The 27,839-nt window shown below is 40.8% G+C and overlaps 1 protein-coding gene across 1 annotated transcript in view; it reads left to right on the top strand.

Moving 5' to 3' along the window:
- The window catches only part of CLVS1 (clavesin 1), a 175,116-nt gene that overhangs the window by 48,123 nt on the left and 99,154 nt on the right, over positions 1–27,839 (top strand). The window contains exon 3 of the mRNA XM_014860795.3: positions 26,768–26,942. Within this exon, the coding sequence (XP_014716281.1) occupies positions 26,768–26,942 (175 nt within the window). The remainder of the gene's footprint in view (positions 1–26,767; positions 26,943–27,839) is intronic.

Raw genomic sequence — 27,839 nt, 5'->3', positions numbered from 1 at the left:
GGGGCACAGACGGACGCTGAGAGGAGAGGCACAAGCTCTGTGAGTAGCATTCAGTGAGGGGAATGAGAGGGTGGGCCCCAGCTTCTACACACCTGCCGGACCCTCATTCTCACTCGGAGCTGCCAACCAGGGTCAGGGACCTGCAGCCAGATCCAGAGCCACCCCGGCAGTTGCTATGACATGACTCAAGCTTCCATTCAGAGTGTAAATTCTCTTCACACATCCTTCCTTGAGAATTTCCAGGCTTGAACCCAATTTGAGACTCACATTTGCCTCTATGAGTGATAGCATTTTGTTTGGTTATTATTTGATCTTTGTAGTTTCCATTTTAACTTCTAAAATGCTGTAGTACTGTACCAAGAGGGAAGCAAATATGTTTTTCAAATACAGAGGATATTAAAACACAGCACATCCTACCTTCAGAGGCCGACACCGGTCTTGAAGTATTCCCTTGGCTTCAAGTTGGCATCACACCTTTTCCTGCAGGAAGGGGCTTCCCCACAGGAGAGTCATCCGCCCAGCACACTGGGGTGCAATGGAAGTGAGGGTGGCTCTCACTGCTCTGTCAGACCAGTCTCCATGGGAGGAAAGAAAGGTCTGAAAGGAAGAGGTGAGCAAGGCAAATAGAGGAGACTTAGGGAAGTTAAAAGTTAGTAATAATAGTAATAATAATAATAATCCAACAAAATGGGAAAGACAAGGAGCCAACTGCCTTAAAAATCAAGAGCAGCCTAGAAAAAAAATAAGGTGGGAGATAGGAGGGCAAATAAAAAAGCTCATGAACATGAAGATTCATAAAGATTGACAAAGGTAGACGGTGCAAAATGCAGGCATCTAAGGAAGGGTAAAAAATGAATGTGATCTACTGGTAATGAATAAAAAGGAAAAAGAAGTTAAAACTAAACAAAATTTCTGCAGCTAAAAATACAGAGGGAATAGAGTACAGTGGGAAGAGCAAATTGGGAAATGTGGTCAATTCAGAATATTGGCCTTTGTCAGTAAATCAATGTCCAGGGACAAAAATTACCCCGAGCTTCCGTTTCTCAAACTGTGGAGTCAGTTAGTAATTCAAAGGAGGATGCTTGCCTAACTAACACAGGCGACCATCTATGCCACCCAGATGTCCATGCAGACTGCAAGATCAAGGGAATCAGAACTGGTGGCTCTTAATCCTTGTCTACTCCGAGCTTTTCCAGCCTGAAGTAGTGAGCTCTTTAAAGCAGCAGGCTTGTCCCTACCTGTGTCCTGGGGCAATCCCAACCAAGTCTGCTGGTATTTCAGGCATCTCGTGCCACAAGGGGTGAGTTATGGAATAATTTCCCCTTGGGACATCCTTGTTTTACCCTCATACCCACCAGGTTTGCTGTATACTTCCAGTTCTTATTTACCCTACAATTGCCTGCTGTACTTGAAGCTCAGTTCCCGGCTGAAGCTCTCACGCTGCCCAGCCCTGGACAGTCCCTCCCCCCTGACTTGCACCATCTGCTTCAGATAAACTGCCCGCTCCATGCTCTTTTCTGTTCCAGAAACCTAACCAAGACATCTGCCATGTTTTAGAGATTTCACTGCTGGGTCCTGCCTTCCAGATCAGCCCCCATCTGATCTGACCGTCGTGGTAGCGTGATCTGTGATGTGGGCTGTGCTTAAATGTCGTCGCATACAGCCATTTAATCTGCAAAACAGATGGTGAGGTGGGCTGTTGTAGTCTTTATTTTCTAGACGAGGGAACAAGAGACCAGAATCATTAAATAACTCACCCGTGACAGCTAAGGCAGGGCTGGGATCTAGATGCTGGTTTGGGGGACATCTAGAGCTGACTGTTCTGCCACCTCATACAGACAACTAGAGAATATTTATTCTACAGCTGTCCTTTTAAAAATAGCAATAAAGAAAGCAAAGCTCGCAAAAGTTGATTTGTCCAAGATCATACAAGTGTTTAGTGGCAGAACTGACTTTCAAAAGATCTCATTCCCAGATAAGTAACCTGCAGCAGGAGACCTTGAGACTTGGCGCTGTAAAATGGGGCAGTTTCAATGATTTTCAGTCTCTCTATCTCCTCAGGGAAAAGTCCAGACCCTTCGTATGACACATGGAACCCAGTGCAACGCATCTTCTCTCAGTCCACTTTGTTTTCCTACAGTGCCAGGTTCAGAGCCTCCATTTCTGTAAATATTTCAATTGAATTGAATTCTTATGGGTTAGGGCACATTTTTAAGACTCTGTACATCTTTATTTCTGAGTGGGGAAATGGGGGAAAAAGATCAATCATTTGCTGAGCATTTGCCATTCCAGACACTGAAATAGGCACCTTTAAATTGACCAGTGGTTCTCAAACTTGAGGGGACATTAGGATCTCCCGGAAGGCTTGTGAAATCACAGGCTACTGGGGCTCTCCCCATGGGTTTCTGGCTCAGTAGGCCTAGGGTGGGGTCTGAGAATTTGCATCTCTAATAAATTTCCAGGTGCTGCTGTTAGTCCAGGGACCACTCTTTGAGGACCCCTAGGATAGACTATTTACCTTAATCCTCTCCGAGAAGACAGAAGGATGCTAATATCCTCTTCATTTTACAGAAGAGGAAATTGTGGCTCAGAAATGTTAGGTAAATTCCTAAGATTACCCAGCTAAATAAGGATGTAGGATCCTAGTACAGAACTTTCTGGTTCCCAAACTGTCTTTGCTCTTTCAAAAATCATGCTCCTCCGTAAGCAACAGATTTCCCAAGGAGCAGCTGAATCGGCGCCTCCCCTTCCTGGTGTGGGAACTGCACACAGTTCTCCTGAGCTGAGGTCTGGCCACGGGAAGCTTGCAGAGGGACCTCTGCTCTGATTTCATGCTTCCCCTGCCTGGCGGAGACCCTGCCTAGCTTGCTGGTGTGTTCAGACCCAGTGGCAAAACACAGATGGAGTCAAGGTCTGATTTACAGCCAGCTGGCCCTTCTGCTCCCCCAGGTCAGCAGGCTTGGTGAAGAAAGGAAATGTTTTGTTTGTGTAAGTGTGTTTATCTTGAGAGGGCTGAGGATGCTTTGAAGACAAGGGAGGGGAGAGTGGTAGAGCGGCTCCCTGGGCATGGCTCGCAAAGACTGACCTCAAAGAGGTGGGGTGGGGGATGCTGTGCCTCCTGCCCCATGTGGCATCAGGTCTGGCCAGCATGAGCTGCTGTCATGGGGCTCTCTTTCCCTCCCCGAATCCTCCACAGAGGGGACTGTGGTGGCCTAGGGAAAACGCGCATCAGACCTCTCTCCCTGTAGCAATCTGAGCACTTTGCATAGTAAACAGAGCCAAATGGACAAAACAGAAAGGCAGAAGGCCCAGGTGTCAGCTCTGAGGTGCTAGGAACTTTGCTTGGGATGCAAGAGATCTTTATATTCAAGCAATTAAGAACCAGGACAGCACCTGACCACCTGCGGGGAGGTACCAGCCCTGGGTGAGATATTGAAGTGGCCCAGCCAGAACCAGGCCTGTGACCTGTGTCCTGTGTCCTGTGTCCCAGGAAGGTCACTGTGCCGCATGTCCCTCACAGGGCATCAACTGAGGGGCCCAGAAGCCCCGGACACAATTGAGAGCTACCTTACCAAATTGAAATATTTGGCCTGTATTTCGCCAGCAAATAAATATTCGTGAGAGTAAACCTCAGGCAAGCTGATCGACTGTTAAAAAGAGAAAAAGAAAGAAAGAAAAGAAGGACCGCTCTTAATTTTCTAGCAGTGTTGGGTACATTTTTAATTTGGGTGAATTTCAATATCATATTGTTGAAAGCAAATGGAAATTTTGTTTCTGAGTAATCTCTCTCTTTTTTTAACTGGTTCAATAATTTTAAAATTGTAGGGTAGAATATTTTCAGGTTGACAGTTTGGGGAATGTGACAACAATTTGTATTTCCTGGTTTTTGTTTTGTTTCGTTTTGTAAACTAGTATATCCATTCTGTCAGCTCAGAGCAAAAATCACAGGCAGGATACAGACACTGAAGATAATGGCTTTCTCTTAAAAGTATTGTTGGTAAAAGTGTATACCTTTAAAATGCATTGAAAAGAATACATTATGCCTAGTAGGTAAACACTGGAAAATATGTCCTTTTCAGCTTCTTGATGGTTTCAGTGTTTGTCATTTCTAGTCACTACAGTAGAATGAATTCTATTCCACGTGTTGACAAGTCCATCATTCTGTTTAGAGGGAACCGGGTCTGAAAATTGCACCGGGACTGAAATTGGATGGAAGTTCGAAGCTGTTAAAGATAATAGACCTGTGTTAAAACGCACAGATGAATGTAGCGATCCTCTGGCCTACCGCCCCACGCTCATTGTCCTCCTGGGCCATTTTCCACACACACAATGAATTCACAGCTGGCTGTCCATTTTTTCTTTGGGCATTCGTGAATATGCATGCCCCAAATCGCAGGCCTGGCTCCCAGGCTGGAAACTCACATCCATGTCCATTTCCTCCAACAGCTATCAGGAGGACCCCTAATCAATTCCACACCCACCATCTGGTATCGTTCTGGTGGCCAGCTCTTCCAGGCACTGCACGCCTCTGTGAATGGCAGTCCAAGTGGATTTGTTTCGAGTGTCACTAAGGTGGACTTTTCACTGGGCTCCAGAATTTGTTTCAGACACAAAAGTAAACACAGGAGACAATCCAGCAGTCCTTTCTACCTTTTAAGGCTGGAGGCAAAAGCTGAGGTTGTTGTAGCAGATTGAGATAGAGCCACCAGAATCTAATTAATGACTTTGAAGGGAGTTTTGAGAAGCCTGGGGTGTGAATGCCCCTGAGTAGAAACAGCTGCTGTTTCTTCTCTCTGAAAGGGTGCTGAACTCACTGCCATTTCCTGGAGGGCTTTTGATGCTCAGCGTCTTAAGAGTGGTAGATTCAAAAAGTCTTCAAAATGTGTTAGTTGGTTTTCCAATGGAAAGCGATAGAATTCCCAACCTTTAGCTGGCCCCCTTGGAACACCCAGATTCCTGAGGGGTGTTTGCAAGGAAGATGCTACGAGTAGTTTTTCCTGAATCTCTGTCAGCTCCAGCTGTGGTGAACTGGGCCGTAGTTGCTCCCTTGTCCTTGGAGCATCCACTGGGGATCCCCTTACCAGCAGCCTCATCCTCTCACCTAGGTCCCACGCTGTCTCCATTCTGCCCCTTGAAGAGGGCGAAGAACTCTCCTCCCTAACCAGAGGGGGCATAGGGCCCTTCTAGTTTCATCACTGGCCCAGTGGGAGGAGAGAAGAGAGGAGAGCAGAGCAGAGCCTTGCTAAGAGGAGATGGTGATAGGAAGGGGAGAGAACTCTACCTCCCGCTCAGGGGGGGACGTCTTAGCTTCTCTCTGGCTTAGCCAGTCAAATGTGATGTGAGCATTTATTGCCTGTATCCACTGTACACATAACTCCCCAAGGAGAGCTGCCTGGGCTGCCTGTTCACCATTACGTGTGTCACACAAGATGTAGGTACTGCTTGATTAGCTTCTTGGTCTCCCTCGAACGCTAAGCTTGAAAACCAAAGCTGTGCTTTCTTTGTTTCTGTTGCCCCTGAATCCGGCACAGTGCAAGGCACAGGGAATTCAGTTAACCTTTGTTGAAAAAATGAGTGATATTTATAGCATCTTGTCAAAGTTCAATTACAACAAATTATAATTACATGGTGGTTCAGGAAAGCCACTCCACACGTTGAATGGAGCCATTTAGGAAAGCACTCTGGCATACCAGAGCAGCAAATCCCCAGGTGGGACTTTCTGAGGCTTAGGAGATCAATGTGTGTGCCAAGCAAAGGTTTCAAACACCACATAATCATAATATGTTATAATGAAACTTTGAAAAGATGGAATAATGTTTAAAAGAAGAGATGTGTTGGGTGCCAACATGATCAAAGAAAATCACAGTTGGGAGAAGAGTAAAAAGTAGAGAAAGAAATATAGGCACAATACTTTTAAAATGTGAATTTTTTAAATGCCCATGTGGTTTCAGGTGTTAACATCTCAGGTTCTGTATACTAGAGCCGGACGGAGACCTCGCTGTTCCACCCAATTTAATTAAACAGATATGACCTCAAAGTAACTTTGGGTATATTTTATTTAGCATTGCCCGTACAGCACAAGTCCCTTAAAATACATAAAATTGCTTTCTTCTGGTTGATCGGCCTTTGCGCATTATGATTTTCTGAAGATCGTTAGATTTACAGCAGTAGGAGCACATTGAAGGAGTTGTAGAAGAGGAAAGGCGAATGAACAGCTTCTGCTGTTAGCTGGGAAGGGCTGTAGATTGTGGCAGCAAGTGTCAGAGAAATTGGATCTGGAGACTGGCAGGGTGAGCTGGGGTGACCTGGGGCAGGGTGGGGACAACCCCCAGCTTGGCTTGTAGGGCACGTATTTCAGGAAACTCAGCCAAAATCAGCTCAAGTGTGACTCCATTTCTCCAAACCCGTATCCATTCTTGGTTATTTTAGACAATGAAGAGACAGCGCATTTAACTCTTGTGATATACTTTGTAAAGAAGCATATTGGCCCAATGGCCTAAGGTAAAATTGTGTCCATCAAATCCTAAAGAAAATGTATTTAAAATGAAAGAACTTCCAATTTCCCTGCATAAGGCATTGCATTGAAGAGTTATTCACACCTGGTTTGGAATCTCAGTCAGTGTTTCTTACCCCGAGCTGCCTGGGACCTGCCCCAAAATGGTTACATCAGAATTTCTTGGAGTGGGGCAAGGCCATCAGTTTTTGGAAAAACTCCCCAGATGTGAAGGCAGGGCTGAAACCACTGCCTAAGCAGCCTCTGCCTACTGAAGTAAAGGTTACAAATGAGGAAACTAAATAGTCAAAGAAAAAAGCCAAGTATGTGAGTCTTTCAGAGACCCTTAAAACCTGTGTAAATACGTTTATGCTCACTAAAATATAATAAGGAATTCTACCAAACACTAATGATAACCTTTTACATTTCTCTAATCAGTTAAAAGGCAGCATGCAATTAATTTCCATTTGTCATCACTTTCTCGCTAGAAAAGCTTCACGATTGTTCTCTCCTGAGGATCTTTATAAACTGGTTTTGAATTTTTTTTTCCCAAGATAATTTACTCATTTGACAAACCTTGAGCTCTTGCCTGTGTAAGACACAGCGCCAAAAGCATGGCAGATGGCAGTCCTGTCCTCGTGGGGCTTCTGTTCTAATGGCAGAGACAGTTGTGAAACAATTCGTCACACAAACAGTGTCCCATCTAATTTTTTAAGCAGAAGTATGGTAAGTGTTCAGAAGAGGAGAACAGGGTGCTAAGGAATGAAAACCAAGGCCCCTGATCAGCTCTGGGGCAGACATTTAAAGTGAGATCTGAGAGAGCCAGGGTTAGCATCCCAGACCAACAGAACAGTCCGTGCAAATGTCTTCGGGTGGTGAAAGTCATGGTATATTCAGGAAATTTAAGAAGGCTAATGGAGCTGAAGAGTTACCGTTTAGGTAGAGAATGGCACCCCACTCCTGTGGTGGTACCCCCACTCTTGTTAAATGTACACACACTTAGAGTTGTACAACCAACTCCAAGGGGCACAGATCACAAGAGAGGGCTGCAGCAGCACCAAGAGTGAGCCCCAAGTTGGATGAAACGATGTTGAGGAGGGCAAGACAAAACCATGCGAAGCCTGGTAGGTCATCCTAAGAAAGAGCAGTTGGAGCACATTGAAGGTTTTAAGGAAAGGAGCAATATAATCAGCTTTGTCTCTTAAGAAATTCCCTCTGCCTGTCAAGTTGAGAATGGATTAGAGGGCTGTAAGAGTGAAAACAGCAGAGACCAGCCCCAAGGCTGCTTCCTGCCCAGATGAGGGTGACTAGAGGAGCAAGGTGATGGCGGAGATAAGGTAAACTGGAAAGACTGAAAAGTTAATATAATGGACAATCAACAGGGCCCGGCAACTGACTGGGTATGAGATGGGGAGGAAGCGAGGGGTCAAGGTTGCCTCTCAGATTTTACATGAGAACCTGTGTTTAGGGGTAGTGCCATCCCCTGAGATGGGGAAAAATGGGAGAACCAGATTCGGGTTGTCAGATGGTTCAGAACACATACCAAGATGTTTTTTGGGTTTTTTTTCTGTTTGATCCCCCATCTGAATGCTCAGACCCTCTTGATTTAACCACTTGGAATCAGTAAGAAAGTATTTGAAGTGATTTGCAATTCTAGTGTACTTGATTCCAAACTCCCAAAATTTCCTGGTGTGAAAATTCCAAAAAGAAAAAAATATAAATATAGAATAAGCCTACATAAATTAAAGTTTCACAAGGAAGGGATCGCGAGTTGGTGAAAGATTACTCAGCAGTTCATGAAGCACCTCCTGACTCTCTGGAACTTTCCAAATATGACCTAGGTGTGCCCTACACTGCCTATAGCTCTTAGGTCCCATCCAAATAATATCTGAACTGCATCTTTAAGGCACGTGCTGTCTTTCCCATGCAAGGAATTTTTTCAGAAAGCTTTAGTTTTATCTCCTGCATAGCCTGTGGGGTATTAAATTAACGGAAACACATTAAACTGTAACTCCTCTTTACGCACTCTCCTTCGGAGTGTTTTTGACCACTGAAGAGAATCAGACGTCCCATATGGATCATTGCTTACTTCGCTTACCAGAGGTCTAGTTAAGCATCTCTCACTCAATACATTCTCTTTACTTCTCTCTCTTTCCCAAGTGAGTTATTTCTCTTGCAAGTCTCTGTATTTGGCATTATCTGATGTTATATTGGAATATACTTTTCTCCTTATTGTAAAGCACAGTGATAATCTGTTGCAAGAGGGAACCATTTCAGGAAACTGTTAGAAGATTTTTGGTTCCTGAATGGTAGGTTTTATTACTCTGAAGATAAGCTAATGGTGTAATCTGCCATCTTGTTAAATCTACACACACACTCAAACAATCGTGAGACTCCAGGCAGCTTAGAAAATCATGTTCTCTCCCGCTCCTTATATCATTATGTTTTTGTTCATGTGCACTGAAGTCAAAGACAAAGCAAAAATGAGCAATTACCATGTTGTGTAGAAGAAATGAAGGTGAGTGGAAGCCTTTAGTTAACTCCGTGATTCCCAGTTGTCCATGTAGTAGGGATGCAGAGAGTGGAAGGGGCATCTGGTCCTTTCTTGCAAAGGCTTCCTCACCTCTATCTGGCTGTGGAGTTGAATGGACATGGAGTACTGACTACCTGGTAAACATAGTATGCTGATGGCAGTTTCCAGAAAAGTTTGGGGTGCATGAGGGGGTTGGTGGGGAATGGATGTTTAGTTTGTAAGAAACCACCAAACTGTCTTCCAAAGTGGCTGCACCATTTTCCATTCCAACCAGCAATGAGTAAGAGTTCCTTTTGCTCCACACCCTTTTTAGCACTAAATAATGTCCAATTGTCTTGTCACAGTTCTGAGGTTTGGCTATTCTAATATATCTGGTTTTTTTAGTCATGTAAATATGTTCAGTTTTCTAAGTATTTTTTCATGCAAACTTGAATTTGTAGTGTTATTATTTAAAAGTTTAAGTTCTTATTTATAATCTTTATTATAGGCATATCTCTTTTACAGATTTTTGTTTCCCAAAGTTATCTTGTTGATACAAATAAAATGGTTCTTAAACTTGGCTTTAAGAAACATTTTTGTGCACTGATTATGGTTTATTAGAGCTATTATTTAAAATCAAGCCCTCGTAATTTAGAGGACTAAGTTACGAACTAGCACTTCGCTAGCACGAAGATAATACAAGGTTCTTGAAACTTTATTATGTCTATAGGACATGACCAGGTTTATAGATCTTGTAAAGTTGGCATCTGCTAAATAATTGAAAGAGGGAGAAATTGCTTATTTCTATAATATAAATATAAAGGTTTACAGCACTGTTTAATGATGCTAGGAAAGATTACTATAATCAATTTGGATGTAAGAACTCTGGATCCAATTTAAATGTCATTTCATTTTACTAATAGTCACCTTCAGTCATGAAGAAGCTCCATGATCTATTTAAGCATATGCAGTTAGCCTCTGGCAAAGTCTGGTTTCTTTGCTTCCAACTCAATGTTTTGTCTAGACCAGTTGTAACAAATTGGTGGTCCACAAACATTTGTGTGCTCCACTTGGTGTTCTCTACATTTTTGAATAATCTGGCAACAACTCTGCCCTTAGACCTTTGTAAAATGAGCCCCTGTTCTAGGTCTCACACTTCAGAGGACCTTCCTCTGGTCCTCCTACAGCTGTGCTCCTCCCCTGGAGGGGCTCCTCCTTCCAGGTTTCTGTAGGGCCGAGGAGAAGGGCCCATCTGAAGTCCATGCTCTCCCCTCCTAGATTGTGCTCTGGCACCCTGCACCCTGGAGTTTCCTGTCCAAATGGTCCCAAGTCCCCTCTCAAGGTCTGTGTGGACCTCTTCCCAGATCTGACTTTCCCGAGCATGCACAGATAAGCACCTCCAGGCCTGAGACACAACCAGGGGGACACTGTCTATAGGGCACATGGTTGGAACTTAGATGTGTGAACTGGGCTGTCCATCCCTTTGCATGCAAGGCCCCTCCTACATCAGAAGAAGCCAGGGGTGAAAAAAGCAGGGGATGAGATGAGATATTTGCAAATCATACATCTGTTAAGGGATTAGTATCCAAACTATATAAAGAACTCATACAACTCAACAACAAAAAAACCAATCTGATTAAAAAATGGGAAAAGGATTTGAATAGACTTTTTTTTTTTCCATAGAAAACATATAGATGGCCAACAGGTACATGAAAAGATGTTAAACATCACTAATTATTAGGGAAATGCAAATAAAAACCACAATTAAATGTCACCTCATGCCTGTTAGAATAGCTGTTATGAAAGACAAAAAATAACAAGTGTTGGAGAGGATGTGCAGAAAAGGGAATCCTCATACACTGCTGGTGGGAGTGTAAATTGGTGCAGCCACTATGGAAAATGGTATGGAGATTCCTCAAAAAATTAAGACTAGAACCACCATACGATCCAGCATTCAAAGAATATGAAAACACTAATCCAAAAAGGTATGTGTATCCCCACGTTCATCGCAGAATTATTTACAACAGCCAAGACATGGAAACAACCTAAGTGCCTGTCAATGGATGAATGGATAAAGAAGATGTGGTACATATACACAATGGAATACTACTCAGCCATAAAAAAGAATGATATCTTGCCATTTCTGACAATGTGAGTGAACTTTAGGGTATTAAGCTAAGTGAAATAAGTCAGATAGAGAAAGATAAATACTTTATGATCTCACTCATATGTAGAGTATATAAAAAATAACAACAACAACCAAACCAAACAAAAACACATCGATACAGAGGACAGATTGGTGGTTAACAGAGGGGAAGGAAGGTGGGAGGAGGGCAAAATTGGTAAAGTGGGTCAATTGTTTGGTGATGGATGGAAACTGGACTTTTGGTAGTAAGCACATGTAACATGTACAGAAGTTGAATTAAAATGTTGTATGCCTGAAATTTATTTAATATTATAAACCAATGTTACCTCAATAAAAAAAAGAGAGACAAAAAACTCTCTGAACACCTTTGAAAATAAAATCATAATAATAAAAATAAGCAGGGAGAAGGTGCACTCAGGTGCTGGGCTTTGCTTTCTCAGTAGTACAATTGAGCATGGAATTCAAAAGATCCCAAGAACTCTAAATTAGTATCTGGCCTTCCAAGTTGTCACGAAAATATATTTGTCAAAGTAGGAGCTAGGACATATTTTATTTAGGATTCTTTTGGCTTGGTTTCTAACCATTAAATATTTAGATGTAGGGTATGTGGGCCTCCATTTGTACTCCTATCCCAGGCTCCGCAAATGGTCAGGGCAGACTTGTAAGTCAATGTTTAAACATTGAGCGATTCACATTAGAAATTCCAATTTCTAGCTTTTCTTTGTGTCTAGTGGTGGCTCGCCCTGTAGTCATATTGTCTCCAACAGGCCTATGTTCCCCAACCTGCTTCATTCGTTCACAAATCCTGCCTCATAGGCATTTGAGTTGTCAGCTCTGTATCCTGTATCTAATACTGAATCTGAATCTCCCATGCTCTTCTAGCTGACTAGCACTAGCTATGTGCACTGTCCTGCACTGAACACTGGGAAGACATACATCTCAGCCCTCAGAACAACTTGCAGTTCTGGAAAGCCATTGTGGCAGGTGTAGGGGGAGTCTAGGAAAGGGCAGACTTGCTCAGTGATGGTCAGGAATCTGTGTATTGAGATCTGGAGGAAAAGTCCAGAAAGAGACCACTTAATCGTGATTTTCAACTAGAAGGGGCAGCTTTCCTACTGCTTTAAGAGGCCTTCCTAGTTGCTGTGTGTAAATGGAGATAGATGCTTTTGAATAACCTTTAAAAATAAAGCTGAAGCAGTGTTTGATTTGGAGTGTAGGTGATTCCGGAAGCCCCCTTTCTCCATTTCCACCATAGAAATCCTTTAACTACAGAAAACATCCCACAGTCAGAGATAAAAATCTTTGAAAATCTGGTTGAACAAGCATTTTGTGTGCATGCATTTAAAGCAGAATCCTCAGTCAACCAATCAAAGAATATGAGTGGTTCTTAATCCTTCCCAGTTTCCACTGCAGAGAGTGGAAAGGATAGGGCCTCTGGGGAAGTGAGGGGTGTTGGGGGTGGGCACCAAACAAAGAAGAAATGTGGGCTGGGAGACAGACTTGGAAGATGCCAAAAGTAGGGCCTGGGTGGACCACATTTAATTCCAGACGTTTGAGGCAAAGGGAAGTTCCTAGGGCAGGCATTTCTTCGAGCAGCTATAGACTGCTGCAAGCAGGTTTTTCTCTCTACCTGATTTACGAAGATTTTTGGGATGTCAAGACATGTTTTTGTAGGGAGTACTGGAGTCAGATCCACATACCCTGCTCAAGATTCCTTCAGAACAGACTGCAGACTATGCAGTTAGACACCTGGGTCTAGTCTCTGCTCATCCCTTTGCTGTGTGGTTTTCCATCAGTGACCTTATTGAGCCACAATTCCTACATTTGTGTTCACTAATGCCTATTACAGGGTTATTGTGAGGGTAATGAGATGGTGCGAGTGGCATATGGTACCTAGCATATGTTAGGTGATCCTTAAATGGCAGCTTTGTTCCTGTCGTTTAAGAGAGCTCAACCCAGATGAAATTCAGCTGGACCAAAATGAGGTCTTTGGTCTGCAAACCAATAAACTCTATGCTCTTCTGAGATGGCTCTAGTCTAGTTAGTAGAGCCATATAAATTGAGAAGAAGTTTCTGTTTTGTTAAGTTTCAAGATTAAACTGGAGGAAAAAAAAAAATATATATATATATGTAACATTCTTTTCTTGACAACTTTGCATTAGGCCAAAATAAAGAATATGCGAGTTGTCATTTCATAGTACCTAGCGTGGAATAACAAGCAAAAGCTCTCACTGATGCCTGAAGATTTTGTGACTTCTTGCTTTAAGCAATAAATACTAGAGTTGATTTTTCTAATGGATTTAGTCTGTCTTTCAATGATGGCAAATGTGCCAGTGAAGAACACATAAATTGCTACAAATAAATGCGTCCATTCAGTATGGAATAATAACTGAAAGGGTCTGCCCTACTTGTTGGTATCCTAGCCATTCACTTCATCCATGCAACCCCAAGGTACCAGATTGTCTCCTTTGTAAACTGAATACCCCAAAGGATATTCCCCAAGCCTCACAGAGTTCTACCTTTTCCTGTCCCATGGATTGACACAACTGGCTACCTTGGCTACAGAGAAAGCTCATTAACACAAATGAATGGAAGAGATCTTCCCGGGGACCACTCCCTGGGAGCTTGGGGAGAGCTCTCCAGGGTCAGATCAAGACTACTGTCATAAGGGAGAGAGTTTTAACTCAACTCTGAATATAAGACACAAGTGGGGATTTAAGCCAATGGGCAGGGTGAGGGAATGGATGGAAAATTACTAAGAGGAACTTGGTTAGATGTCAAGGGTGGGAAGGGAGCAGAGTGGAATTTGATTAGATATCAAGGGTAGAGGGATTCTCAGTAAACTGGCTTAGTTGGATTTTTTGCTAAAACTGAGCTCTATAGACCAAGGATGTGGACTAAGGATGAGGCTAGTCAAAAAAAGAGCTCAGAGGTGCCTGACTTAAAGTTTTGTCAACATAGGAGTCCTTGTCAATACTCTGCTTCTTTCTGTGGTAGGAAGACCTCCTTAAGAAAGTGACATTTGACTCAAGACTTAAAGAATGGGGTTAGCCTGGTGAAAAGAAGGGAAAATGGTCTAGACACAGAGGAAGAAAGTGCAAGAGAGAAGCAGCAAGAAATATTCTTGATTCCATATGTTGCTCAGCCTCCCATTAGAGTCAATATTTCTTCCTTTGGAGTGTTCTGCGAGTCTCAGAGTTGTGACAGGCTTACTGGACCTAGGAGTCAGGAACCTTGTTACAACTGTGCAACTAACTGCCCATGTGGTTTGATTGAGTTTCCCTGTATCTGAAATTCATTAAGATAAAGAAGTTATTAGCATTTGAGATGGGATATTATTCTGGGGGCTGTGCTGAACGTTGCAGGATATTTAGCATCACTGACTTCTGCCCAATAAATACTAATAGCATCCTCCAAACACTGTAAAAACCAGTGATGACCACCCCACCCCCCGACAATGCACATGTTACCGGATGCCCCCCAAATAGGGAGGGAGTGATTCTACCTTCAGTTGAGAATCACCCTGTAGTCACAAAGAGTCCTGCTAGCTCTCAGTTGTCTCATTTGAATTATAAATCCACTCTGGAAGAACCGGCCTCCATCTTAATCTGCTCTCCCTACAAGCTTCCCCAGTACTTTGATTTGCTGCAGTCAGCAATTAGTTGAGGTATTTATATGTTGCCTCAGGGACAGGAGAATTATGTAGGAGGGTAAGGACCATCCCCAATTCCTGAATGTGGATGAAGGAGAGAGAAAGTTCCAGTTCTTTCCTCTGGGAATGTTCTGTATGAGGCAGAACCAGGAAAACCCTCCTTGTGCCTTGGTTAATAGCAAAAGGGACAGGTAATAGCCCACCGACTTGCAGCACGCAAACATTAGAGCAGGAGGCAAAAGTTGAGTTAGAACTTTCCACAGCCCTTTTTCCCCTCTTTTCCTTTTTGGAAATTAAACTGCTGTAGTCTTTTACAATCTCTGAGATTTCGTTAGGATAAATATAGGCAATGAAATTCTCTTACAGCAAAATCCCAAGTCCTAAAATCTTGTATTTGCTATTTGTGTGAGTATTTAAAATATATAAATTATGTATCTATATACATATGTAATGCATTTTCCAAATTCTGTTCTGCTATTCAGGGTAGGATATTTTGGACCTATGCTGAAGATAAATGTATGTTGATGTTTTACAGAATCTCCTGCAGTGTAGCTACTGTTAAGTGGCAGCAATAAATAATAACCGCTGGCTCTAATTGCTTAGAGAATTGCCAAGTGATCATCTGTGATGTAATTAAGTAAAGAAACCAGTGTTGTCTTTAACCACCTCCATAAACCAATTCCCCAGAGAGACGTCAGAGCTTCCATGGGTAAAGTTATCTTGTAGGCAAAATTAGCCCTCCAAGCATACTGCATCTGGGGTAGGAAAAGTTAACCAATCCTTTTGTTGTTGTTGTTGCTGCTGTTGAAGGAACTATACTGAGCCTATGCTTGTTTTTTTATTAATGTATTAAATGTTGCCTTTTGTTTTGCTTCTGATTCCTAGAATTAAACAGGGTAAAAATAAGGAGTCTCGGTTCTGACTGGGGCCCAGTAAGTGGGTCCAGTGGAGCTCCCAGCCCACTGGTTTATGAAGAGAGTGTATGTAGGCAGAGGGCGTTACCATTCCTTAGTCTCCATGGCTGGCCTGATTTGGGCTGGGTTGGGGCCCAGTGGGTGGGCTTGTGGGCCCTCTTCTAGGAGAATTCTAGGAACTCCCACATCTCTGTTCTGACGTGTCTGGTTCTGCCCGTTAACTACTATAGGCACAGCACTCTAGGCTCTAGCTGTCTCCTGAAGCTGCCAAAGGGGATTTTTTGTCCTGAAGTTAAGCACATATTCAGTTCTAGAAGAAGTGTAGGTGAGATTTGCAGGAGGCTTTGCCACTCTGGGACATGGAATATATTTATCCTGGTTTCACAAGGAAGATCAAGCTGCTTGTCATTATTGTGATTTGTGAACCATTGCTAAGTATTATAGGAATTCATCAAGACCAAAAATCCTTCCCATCAGACTTGCCTTCCTATTGCCAAAACTCAGAAATGGCGTAAACAGTGGTAAGGGTTTTCTTGAGCCTGGTAGCTGTGAAGGTCATGGAAGCCTTATATCTTTCTCTCTCCAAGAATCTGATAACCCTGAGGTGTTTTGAGGAAGATGAAACAGTTGAAGAGTGATAGCCAGACTGAAGAATGTCTACCTGGAAACCAGCCAACAAGCTGCATTTCTGTCAGGGAGGCTTATAAAGCTATCCTGAATATACTACTAAGAAAATAAGACTTCTCTTCCCATTACATAATGATTTCCTGTGGCTCTCTCCTTTTAATCTTTCATAAATTTGATTCCTAGCTGCTGTTTCAGTAGCTTATGATTAAGAAGGCTAGAATTTTTAAAAGGGGAAAGATAAACCAACTTTGAAAACTTCAATCAGATTGCAGACTCTCTAAATTCAACCAGTCTCTGTTAAATCTTCTGATGTGAATTACCCACATTCTTCAGGATTGAGACTCCTAGTTATAGGCAACTAATTTTAGAGCCTTAGGACTTCTCTTGGTTTTAAGATCTTATTATCCTGACAGAATATATTGATCTCTTTATTAAGTAGATAGGTTTGGAGTTTTCATTAGAGGTAGGCAATTTTATGAATTAATTAAAATTATGAGATGTTGTTTGCTTCCAACTCAAGTCACAGGTGTGTCTTCCATGAAATGCAACATCTATAGAGTTGTTTTGCTAATGCAATATTTAATTCAAGTTGCCTTGCACACTATTATCAGAGTTTGTGGTTTCAGAAAGGAAGCTGTTGGATTTAGGAGTGATTGCAATACATCACCCAGAAAGAAGGACCTCAGGAGGGTAAAATCATTCAAAGTAATGTAATGCCATGGGATGGATGTTCTCCTAACATGCCTTCTCACCTTATTGTCCAATTTCTTATCCTGAAAATGATTTTACAGTTACAAGAACCAGATAGGCTTACAGGAAAGGATATTCCATTTTAGCAGTGTCTAGTACCTTACCATGAACCCCATGAAATATCTATAAAAGTCAACTAAATTCCATTGGAAGCAAGAGTAATGGGGCCATCAACATTCATTCACTCACTTCAAGAGAGATTTTGCGGTTTGTGACCCTGATTAGGGTGATACGATCCTAGCTCCGTGCCTAGTATTTAGTATTAAGTGCTTTTTTTGCATTCTTGAGACTCTTCCTAGTTTTTCCTGTTCTGAAGCTCTTCAACCAAGGGAGTTAACAGAATAGACAAGCATGAAATTACTTTTCCATAGTCGTTTAGTAATGGATGGAATGCTTATAGCTCACTTCCTTTGGGGTGGTTTTTATACTTCTTTTGCTGCTCCCTATATACCCTGGCCCAGTCTACATCCAGAGAGCTGCATGAAATAAACCTCTTCCACTTACATTTCAGGCTGCCTTAATGTGGTGTTTGGGGGGCCAGTTTCTTTCCAATGGGCTAAGAATCTTGTGGCATACCAGCCTTCCTATCTGTGCACCTCTATCTAGCATTTATTATTAACTGTTACAGATTGTCATTTTCTTACCGTCTCCACCCATCTCCACACTAAGCTTATGTAAATGCAGACATGGCCGTCTCCTAAATCAAAATCAAATCTTAAAGCCCAGTTTTCCTTTCCAACTCTTGGATACATGGTTCTCAGTAGCATATTGTTCTATAAATATGAGCCATGATGGAAAAAGTGCTTAAGGCCCCACATCTGACATCACTGCCCATAGAAATGAGTATGAGAGGCGTCAAAGAGGAAAGAAATTTACCCACTAGTGCTCCCAGAGTGAGTTTTGTCTATTTTCAGTATTTCAGAGCTTCCAATGGGTTGGTTTGAGATACCTGCCTTTGTTCCTTCACTAAGAACCATTTGTTGAGCATCTACTATGTATGGGTACTGGTGATTTCCAGGAATTAAGAGGCAAGTTCTACACACTCCCAGCTCTGATGGAGCTCATAGTCTAAGCTAGAGAGGCAAGGGGACCCTTCTTATGAATAGGACAGGATGTATTCTCTCCTGCAGACATAGCATCTGCTTATTTCATCACTTGAGTGTCAAGAATGCAGATCCCACACAACCATTCACTTCTAGGCACCCCTTTGACAGCTCTGATGTCAAGTCACATTAATACTAATGTTAATATTGTATGTTGCTGTCCTTGGTGCTGACTCTTACTGTTGTAAGGACTAGATTCAACCACAGCACTCCTGACTCATTTCCCACCCAATAGAGTTCCTTTTGTCCTTAATAGTACTACTGTCCTTCCTCTCTTCAAATCTACATCTAATCTGTAACTAAGTGCTGGGTACTGTCCCTCATAGTTCTTCTCATATCTCTATCAATTCCATTCAGCTCTCATCTGGTGTATTGCAATCGCCTCCTCCTAATTCCATTGCGTGGCTCCAGTCGCCTGACTCCAATCCGTATAAGTCCTGTTGCCAGCCCAAATCTTCCTAAAGCATAATTGCCATTGCTTCCTTCCTCTGTGTAAACAGCCAGCAGTTCTCCCAGCCAGCAGAATAAAGATGGATCACAATTCTAACCTTATTTCTACATTCCTTTTCGCTTGTCTCCTGGCACAGGCAAACTTGCCATTGCTGCCGATACAATAGTGTCTCCACTCTCAGATCTTACTTTTTATGTGCCCCTTTCCTTCTATGTTCAGTGTCCAAACCCTCCCATTCTTCACAGCCCAATTGAAGATGTTCTGAAACCCCCCAGCCATAAGTGATCTCTCCTTATAACTCCCAAGCACTTTGCAATCCCTATTACTTTCTACCTGATATCATATTCACTTACATATTAATGAAAACCACCATGGCCATCAGCTCCTTCTGTGGATTAGTATGAGCCAGTTGCTCTGCTATGGCTTTGTGCACATTATCTCACTTTATCATTACCAGTGAGGTAAGTGTTATGATCTTCCTTTTACAGATGAGGAAACTAAACTACAGAGGGATAAAGTAACTTGCTAAGCTCACATAGAACAGCCAAGATTTGTCAGAGTCTGCTAACTCCAAACTCTTTTCTTTTAACAATTATACTTCATTACCTCCCATGTACATATTTTTTAATGTCTCCTACCAGTTTCCATTTACTAGCAGAAAAGTAAAAAATACCCTCTTATCTTATATAAGAAGTTCCACAAAGTAGAACTTTGTTAAATCTTTGAATAAAAGCCTCCTGAGCCATTATTCAGTTCCAGGTATCTAAAAATTTTTAAAAGAAGACATTGAATGATAAGAAGTTGCATTAACTTTTTAAGTGAGCAGATAGATGCATTTGATATTAATTTTACTCTATTCAATTCCTGGGAGAATTTAGAAGCACTTGGACGAAATGTGATAAAATATTGGCTGTAGTTATTCAAATCATATTTTCATTTAAAACAAAAAAAAAATGAATGGAGGCAACTCTAAATGGTGAATCATTGTAGGTATACACACACACATGGTTTATACTCTTGTTCACCACAGAAACACAAACAAGGAAGAATCCTGGCAGATTGGAATTTGAGAGCTTTGGTTTCACTGTCATTTTGAATGGTTGATGTGAATACTTTGCATTCTTGTGTCTCTATCCAGAGATGGATGGGCCTGTCAGGTTTGGTCTAGAGAAACACAGCCTCTTACCTTCATGCTTTACTTGAGTGAGAGAACACTGTCTTCACCAATTTTGTTGCTATTTTCTCTCTACTAGCTCAAAATCAGGGCCCTGTCCTTAGACAGGAACATTGCCCTCTGTGTTCTGTCCTCAATAAGCAAATAGCTGAGTTGGAGGTGGGTTGGGGCTGAGGATGGCCGCCCCATACTCTTCCCATATATTGTTGTCATATTTGAGAAGACAAACATTTGAAATGACTATGCTTACTTTTCTAAAATATACACCATGTTAGTTGAGGGTCTGTGACCCAAACTGAGCCAAAAATTCAGAAAGAAAGCAATATACTTTAGCTTGCCCCTTATCTAAAACTCCACACATGGGAACTGATCCTCATGCGTTATGTTTGAATAATATTGAATACATTATTCATTGTTTCTGATGCTGAGGCTTTGAGAGACAGATATTCACATATTAGAACTAATAATAAATCAATAGGCAACTAATTATTCTGGTGTTACAAGGAATTATATATATTATATATATATATATATATTTTTTTTTTTGAGGAAGATTAGCCCTGAGCTAACATCTGCCACCAATCCTCCTCTTTCTGCTGAGGAATACTGGCCCTGGGCTAACATTCATGCCCGTCTTCCTCTACTTTGTATGTGAGACGCCTTCCACAGCATGGCTTGACAAGCAGTGCATATGTCTCCACTGGAGATCCAAACCGGCGAACCCCAGGCCGCTAAAGCAGAATGTGCGAACTTAACTGCTGTGCCACTGGGCCGGCCCCAGGAATTATATTCTTCAGCTAACACCAGACCAAAAGTTTTCTTTACTGACAAGAATAGGATAAAATTAATAGAGATCAAAAATTAATTGCAAGGTTTTCTTTTCTTTCTTTCCTTTTGCATTCTTTCTTTCTTCCTCCTTCCTTTCTTCCCTGCTTTCTTCTTCCCTTTCTCCTCTTGATAGTATGAGCCAAATCAAACCATGTGAGGCAGGATTAAGTCCCAGGCTTCTGTTCTCTGGGTGATCATTCCCGCTGAGAAAAGTAATTGTCTAATTTGACTTTCCAGCTAACGTTCAGGGTAGTGAATTTAAGATGAAGCTCTTGCAAATATTAATTCTTACAGCAAAGCTAAACACTTTGGTTAGTATCTTCCTTGCACCTAATATTTTCAGAACTCAAATAATTTTTTAAATTTTCCTTGATTACCTCATTGATAAATATGAGTTCATTTGCCTAGATCCACAATGACACACAGAGACCGTCCAGCTAAAACCTGATTCACATAGGAATTACTAGAACCCTTTTAAGAAAATACCAAAATTCCCATTCCAGACCATTTTGCAAAGACTCTCAGCCCTGGAAGAGGAGAAAATAGGTTCTCTGGTACAGAACACAATTGAATTTTGCACATTTCCTATTGTCCTCCTGCCATCACCACCATGAAAGCAGTGTAACCAAGATGGGTAGCCCTATAATCTGTGCAAGTGGAAGACTGCCTCCTATTGGGATCTACTTTCCAATTTACAAACCTCCTTCACACATATCATGTTGCATAATTCTTGCAACAACCCTCTACATGGAGGACGAGGAAATTATCCTTGCCTAACTTTAGTCTTCCACACATAGTTGCATGCTTGGTGTGTGGCAGAGCCAAGATGTCAAAGCCCTTGAGTACAGGATCTTTTGCCACTTGACCAAAAGAGGGTTCTTCCTATGTCCAGAGGCCAAAATGCGTCGCAGAACTTGCAGAGGGAGCATGTGCTCCTCTCCATCTTGGCTCAGGCATCATTATCAGATAAGGGGCAAAGTATGCTCGGTAACTGGGAAAGCCATGCCATGGGTATTTTAGTCATTAACTTTGAAAGAAGCTTCAAATGGGATGAAGAGATAAAGAAGCAAGCTCAGATGCAATGTTTCTGCACGTATGAATAGGTATTTGGTAGTGCACTATCTGCAAAACTACTTTGTGGTTTAAGAGGGACCTTAAAAAATTCTGAAAAAAAAATTATAAACAATGATATTGAGTGTGAAGTTGAAAGTCAAGACAGAACTGGCCAAAGAGCTTTGACTACTAACATTAACAGACTTCTTACTATTATATGCAGAAAAGTTAGAATAGGATTATGCTCTGTGATTTCAGAATTGACTAAGAGGCTTCCACTGCTCCTTCTGAGAAACAGTGTCACTGGCAACCACATTGTATCTTTACGTGGTTATCTGATTGCATTTAGCCTCTTTTTTCTTACATGAATCTAGCCCTGGGATCTGTATTTGGGAATCTCCACTAAAAATTCAAAGCACAAAGGAGTTGCTTCTTGAAACTTAAATATCTTCTCATTGGTAAAAGACTTACTATTTTCCACTATTTTGTATCTCATGTGTATTACGCTGTTGACTTAGATTTTAAAGCCTTCGGTAACAATGTTGGGTGCTCAATTCATAAAAACATTAGTAGAACCTATGAATGAGTCACTATTCATAATCTCTAACTGCTCATAGTATAATAATGAACCCCCTGTAGATAAACTATTAATAAGTCCTAATTAATAAGAAATTATCCTTTTTTGGGAAAAGTTGAAGTTTTCTGTTTTCTGACAATAAATTCTTTACATTTCCTTGGCAATTTGCAGTTCACATAGTGCTTTCACATACATTATCATGTTTGAGCTTTTAATTATCAATCTAAAACTGATATAATCTAGAACTGATTATATAATTGCTACGCAAATTATAGAAAAGGGTTAAAGAAATGTAAATATCCATTTGTCACCTGTTAGTTCATTTTGATATAAGTGCTAAACTACACTGATAGAATTGTAATTGTAGACAATACAGAAAATATTTTTTTTCCTCTGGGTTATTTGAGTTAAACAATGTATAGTCTAAATGAGTTGGTAGAATGAAGAAATTCTGGAAATTTCTTCTTCTGTTCTCATTTCCACTATTTTCACGAAGTTGCTGAGTTCTTTACGACCATTTTGGTTTGCTTAGAAATCTTGTTAGGAGATTATGGAAACTTACCCTGGCAGATAACAAACTCTAGCAAGCACTGTTTTAAAAAAAATATACTTTTTATTTAGAACAATTTTATATTTACAGAATTATTGTGAAGATAACAAAGAGAGTTGCATCCAGTTTCCCTTATTATTAACATCTAATATTAGCATAGTATATTTATTACAACCAATGAACCATATTGATACATTATTAGTCACTGAAGTCTATACTTTGTTCAGATATTTTTAGTTTTTAACTCATATCCTTTTTCTTTCCCAGGAACCCATCTAAGACAACACATTACACGTAGTCTTCATGTCTCCTTAGGCTCCTCTAGGTGTGATAGTTTCTCAGACTTTCCTTGGTTTTATATGAACTCAACAATTTTGAGGGGTACTGGTCAGGTATTTTGTAGAATGTCCCTCAACTGGAATTTGTCTAATGTTTTCCTCTTGATTAATCTGGGGTTATGGTTTTCTGGAGGAAGATCACAGAGGTAAAGTGCCATTTTCATCACCATATCAAGGGTAACTACTATCAACGTGATTTATCCCTGTTGATGTTGACCCTAACCACCTCACTGAGGAAGTGTTTGTCAGGTGTATCCACTGTAAAGTTACTTTCTCCCCCCTTTCGATATTGTACTCTTTGGAAGAAAGTCACTATGCTCATTCCACACTTAACGAGTCGGGGGTTATGCTCCACTTCCTTGAGGGTGGAGGAATTATGTAAAGTATTTGATCTGGTAGTATTTTAAATTGGAAAAAGCTGGGAAGATTTCATGGGCCAAAGAAGTCATAAATAGGAAAGAGGAGAAAGATGAGGAAATCCTAAGGTGTGAGGTGGGGTCACACTCCTCAACAGGGGTAAAGCCTCATCACTTGAGACACATTCCATTCAACTTTTCTGGGCCCATCCAGTTCCTCTGGGAAAGTGAAGCATTTGAACATTGGAGATTATATTGAAGTCCAGAATCCTTTTACTTTTCTCCTGGAATCATCTCATGAATATATTACTTCATTCACTGCCAATGCTTATCCTATAATAATAAAGTTCTGGTCTTAAAAATATGTAAAGTGGTTTCCAGGCAGAATTCAGTATCTTTTCTTGGGAGTGGATACCAGAGGATATGTGATGGGAAGAGGTGCTATCTCTCATTTATGCAGGAGTAAAATGAGGTAGTGAGTAAGTGATTTGCTAAAGATCTTCATAATCAGTGATTTTTATCTTCATCATTCAACTAAAAGTGCTATCTCAAAACTCTCCAAAGATTTATATGTTGTCAGATACAATGTCCTTTCTCCTTCCTTATTCTCCTTTTCTTTATATTGCATTTGACTTGGTTAACTACCCCCTGGTATTGGATTGCTATTGCTGTGTAACAAACCATCCCCAAAGTCAGTGGCTTAAAAAAGCAATAATTTATTATTGCTCATGCATCTGTGGGGCACCTGGAGTTTATCTAGACTGGTTTTAGCTGAATGGCTCTGCTTCTTATGAAGATCTGCTAGTTGGCTGGGGAGTCACTGGTTTGTGTGTTTCTCATTCTTCTTTTCAGTCCAGCATATTAGCTGTTGCATGTTTTTAGCAAGGCAATGGCAGAAGACAAGAGAACAAGTAGTAACATCTGCAGAGTTTAAGAACTAGGCTTACAATTAGCATGTTGTCACTTTTGTCACATGCCATCAGTTAAAGCAAGTCACAAGGCTAAGTGGCAGGAAATATTCTATTGTCAATGAGGTCAACATATAGCTGATGTGTGGATGCTCAGATAAGTGAAGAACTGGGATCAGTAATGCAATCTCTTATACTCTTACTTCTTGAAACACCCTTTCCCACCTGTTTTTTCAAAACAAAATACTATTTTGATCCTCTCACCTTTTTTTCCCTTAATTCGTCTTCCTTCAACCTCAGTACCTCAGGTTTTACCTAAGGCTTGGTCTTTCAGTCCTTATTTTTCTCCATGTTTGTGCTCTTCCTAAGAAAGCTTATCCAGTATTAGATGCTCTAATTCCCTATGGTCATTTCCAGTCTTCCATTGAGCATTTCCATATTTCCATTTGGAACTGCCTAAACTCATAATCTTTGGTCCCATGTTCCACATAAATCAATGTTTCTTCCCAATATGAAGCTGTATCTCTAAAAACGACTTGGGTTTTTATATCATGTTTGCTGTGAATGAAAAAAAAAAACAAACAAAGCCCTAATGAGAGCTCATCCTACATTAACAAGAATTTGACATCTCTAAAAATTAAAGGAATTTATCTGAAAGAAAATAAGGATAAGAAGAGTATTAAAAACCATTTCCTATGAGAAGTGGTTAAAGTTACTAATAATTTTTTTTAATCTAGAGATTATATAGGGTTTCATGACTTCCATGTTTATATAATTGCAAGTGTGTGGTGTGGGAAGACCTGAGGTTTTTTATTTGTAGGAAAACTACACCCAATGCGTGGATTTGGGGAGCAAAGTTTTAGTTTGATATAAGGAAGAAACTTTTAGTAAGAATAACTGCACAGAAACAGAATGAAGTGATATTTTTATTTTTCACTTTTGTTACTCTGTTCTCCTGAAATGTCTTGCTCCCTATTCTCCCAATTATCCATCAAAATCCTATCCATCCTTCAAGGCTCATTCCATGCCTTCATCCGTTCATAAATTCTTCTATAACTACTAAAGTTTTATTAATCTCTTTCAAATCATGTTACTAATCTCCTACCCCACTTCAACTAAATTAAGGGCTCTTTGAAAGTAGAAATATGACATACTATTTTATAACTTCAGGTATGAAACACAATGCTGAGCTTATAACAGGCATTCAGTAAATTCTTACTTGTTTACTGCTCGATCACAGATTTCCCGAATTCTAATCTGGAATCCTTAGATTTGGTTAGAATTTGAGCCAGATTGAAATGGTCAAGAATCTGAGCAGTTTATGCTGATTTCACAAGAGGATATGGCTTCTGATTTTAATGATAGCCTGAAGGAAGTAATAGTTTTGGCATAACTTGGCATCCAAGCTTATATTTTCCTACTTACCAAAAAAAAAAAAAAAAGAAAAATTCAATAAATTCAGTAATTTATAGATCCTTTAAGATCTTACATTTATAACTCAGATAATTTGTTGGGAGAATTACCAAAGTGAATATGCCATCATTTTTTCATGTCTGAAAATTATTTAAAACAAAAATCAGCTGGTGAATGGGAATATATGACATTGGAGAAACACATACAACACTGGAGAACTGTCGCTCTAGTTTGTATTCAGGTCTGCCTGTTGTCATAGCTACTGATGTACTCAAAGCAATTTCCTTCCAAAATCATACTCTGTACACCTTCAATGAAAATAAGCTATTCTTCTTGCTGTATTCTTCTCTATCCATGAATTGAAGCTAAAAAAAAGCGTCGATTGCAGAGTCAATTGTTTTCACACTTTTAGCGAGATTTTAAACTTACTTACAAAAGGAATAAGAAGTTTAATCAAAATAAGTGTCTACGATTAAGGTCTCACCTCATTTGTTCAGCAATGCTTCATTAAGTAGCTGGGTACTGAGGACTCAGTTATGATTATGGTCCAGTCGCTGCCCTAGAAGATATTAGAGCTCTGTGAGGGAGAGAGATGTGTAAGGGATGCATTTCAATGAAATGCAATCAGTGCTGTGGTGGAAGCAGAGCATAGAGACCCATGAACACAAAAGAGAGACACTTGGTAAAGTTTGAGGTGCTGGTGCAGTCAGATCAAAGAGATGCTTCCATCTAATTAGTCTCAAAGTATTGATCTATGAAATTTAGAAAATGTATGTCCTATCCCTTTGGGTACAGGACACTGATGTTACCCTGTAGGCTGGGCTCACAGAGCAGTGGAGCGAGGAGGCCAGCACTGTTACACACAAAGTGCCATCACCCACTAATACTCATGCACAGCCTCTCCTCTCTGCTCTGGCTGCAGGAACTCCTTCACAGACATCCTCCGTGCCATCCTGCTGTCATTGGAAGTCCTTATTGAAGATCCGGAGCTTCAGATAAATGGTTTCATTTTAATTATAGATTGGAGTAATTTTTCCTTCAAACAAGCCTCCAAACTGACACCTTCAATCCTCAAACTGGCCATTGAGGGGTTGCAGGTATGTTCAACAATTGTACAGTACAAGACTCTGTGTGACAATGTAGTTTTTTCTTATTGCAACCAAAGTAATATTCGTCTTTTAGAGTGGAAAAAGAAAACTTAGATAAAATTCACCTGTGAATACTCTGTATTTTTACTCAGCCTGAGTTTAGATGTTTGTTTTTTTAATTAGCTTTCATTTTCATTAATAACTCTAAATTACTGTTACCACAGGCACAAATTACCTGCTGCAGCAATTACAAATAAAGCTCGGAGATGTTTAGCCCAACCCATCTGAGAGTTTGCAAAAATTAAATCTAGGAAACATCTTCTTTATGAGCATGTTCTATATAGAGGGGGGATGGGGGCTTTCCAGGGTCTCTAGAAGCATCTTTGCACTCCCAGAAATGCATCCTGCGGATCCTCATTTCCCAGAATGCAATGTGCAGGTCTTTGTACTAAAACAGATCACTTCAGTGTAAACAAAGGAAGCGATGAAACTCTGCGTCCTGTTTGTATGGCCACTTGTCAAAACTTTGGGAGGGGGTTTTTGTGCTGTGTGGAGGTTAGTCAGTCTCTTGAGGTCCCTTCTACTTTTAAGGACCAGCGATTCTGTGAAAACAAACTCAGAGAGCTGATGCTGCTTAGCTTCCTGGTAATACATTATTATAGGACAAAGGTAAAGGCAGGAGAAAGTCAAATACCATATGATCTCACTCATAAATAGATGATAAAAACAACAACAATCACGTAGAGACAGAGATGGGGTTGGTGGTTACCAGAGGGGAAGTGGGGGAGGAAGGAGGGCGAAAGAGATTATTAGGCACATGTGTGTGGTGATGGATGATAATTAGTCTTTGGGTGGTAAACACGATGTAATCTACACAGAAATCAAAAGATATGATGTACACCTGAA

Source organism: Equus asinus, chromosome 12, assembly GCF_041296235.1.
Source record: "Equus asinus isolate D_3611 breed Donkey chromosome 12, EquAss-T2T_v2, whole genome shotgun sequence".
Lineage (NCBI taxonomy): Eukaryota > Metazoa > Chordata > Mammalia > Perissodactyla > Equidae > Equus > Equus asinus.
The sequence above is the reverse complement of the archived record's forward strand: the minus strand, read 5'-3'. Positions and strand labels throughout refer to the sequence as shown.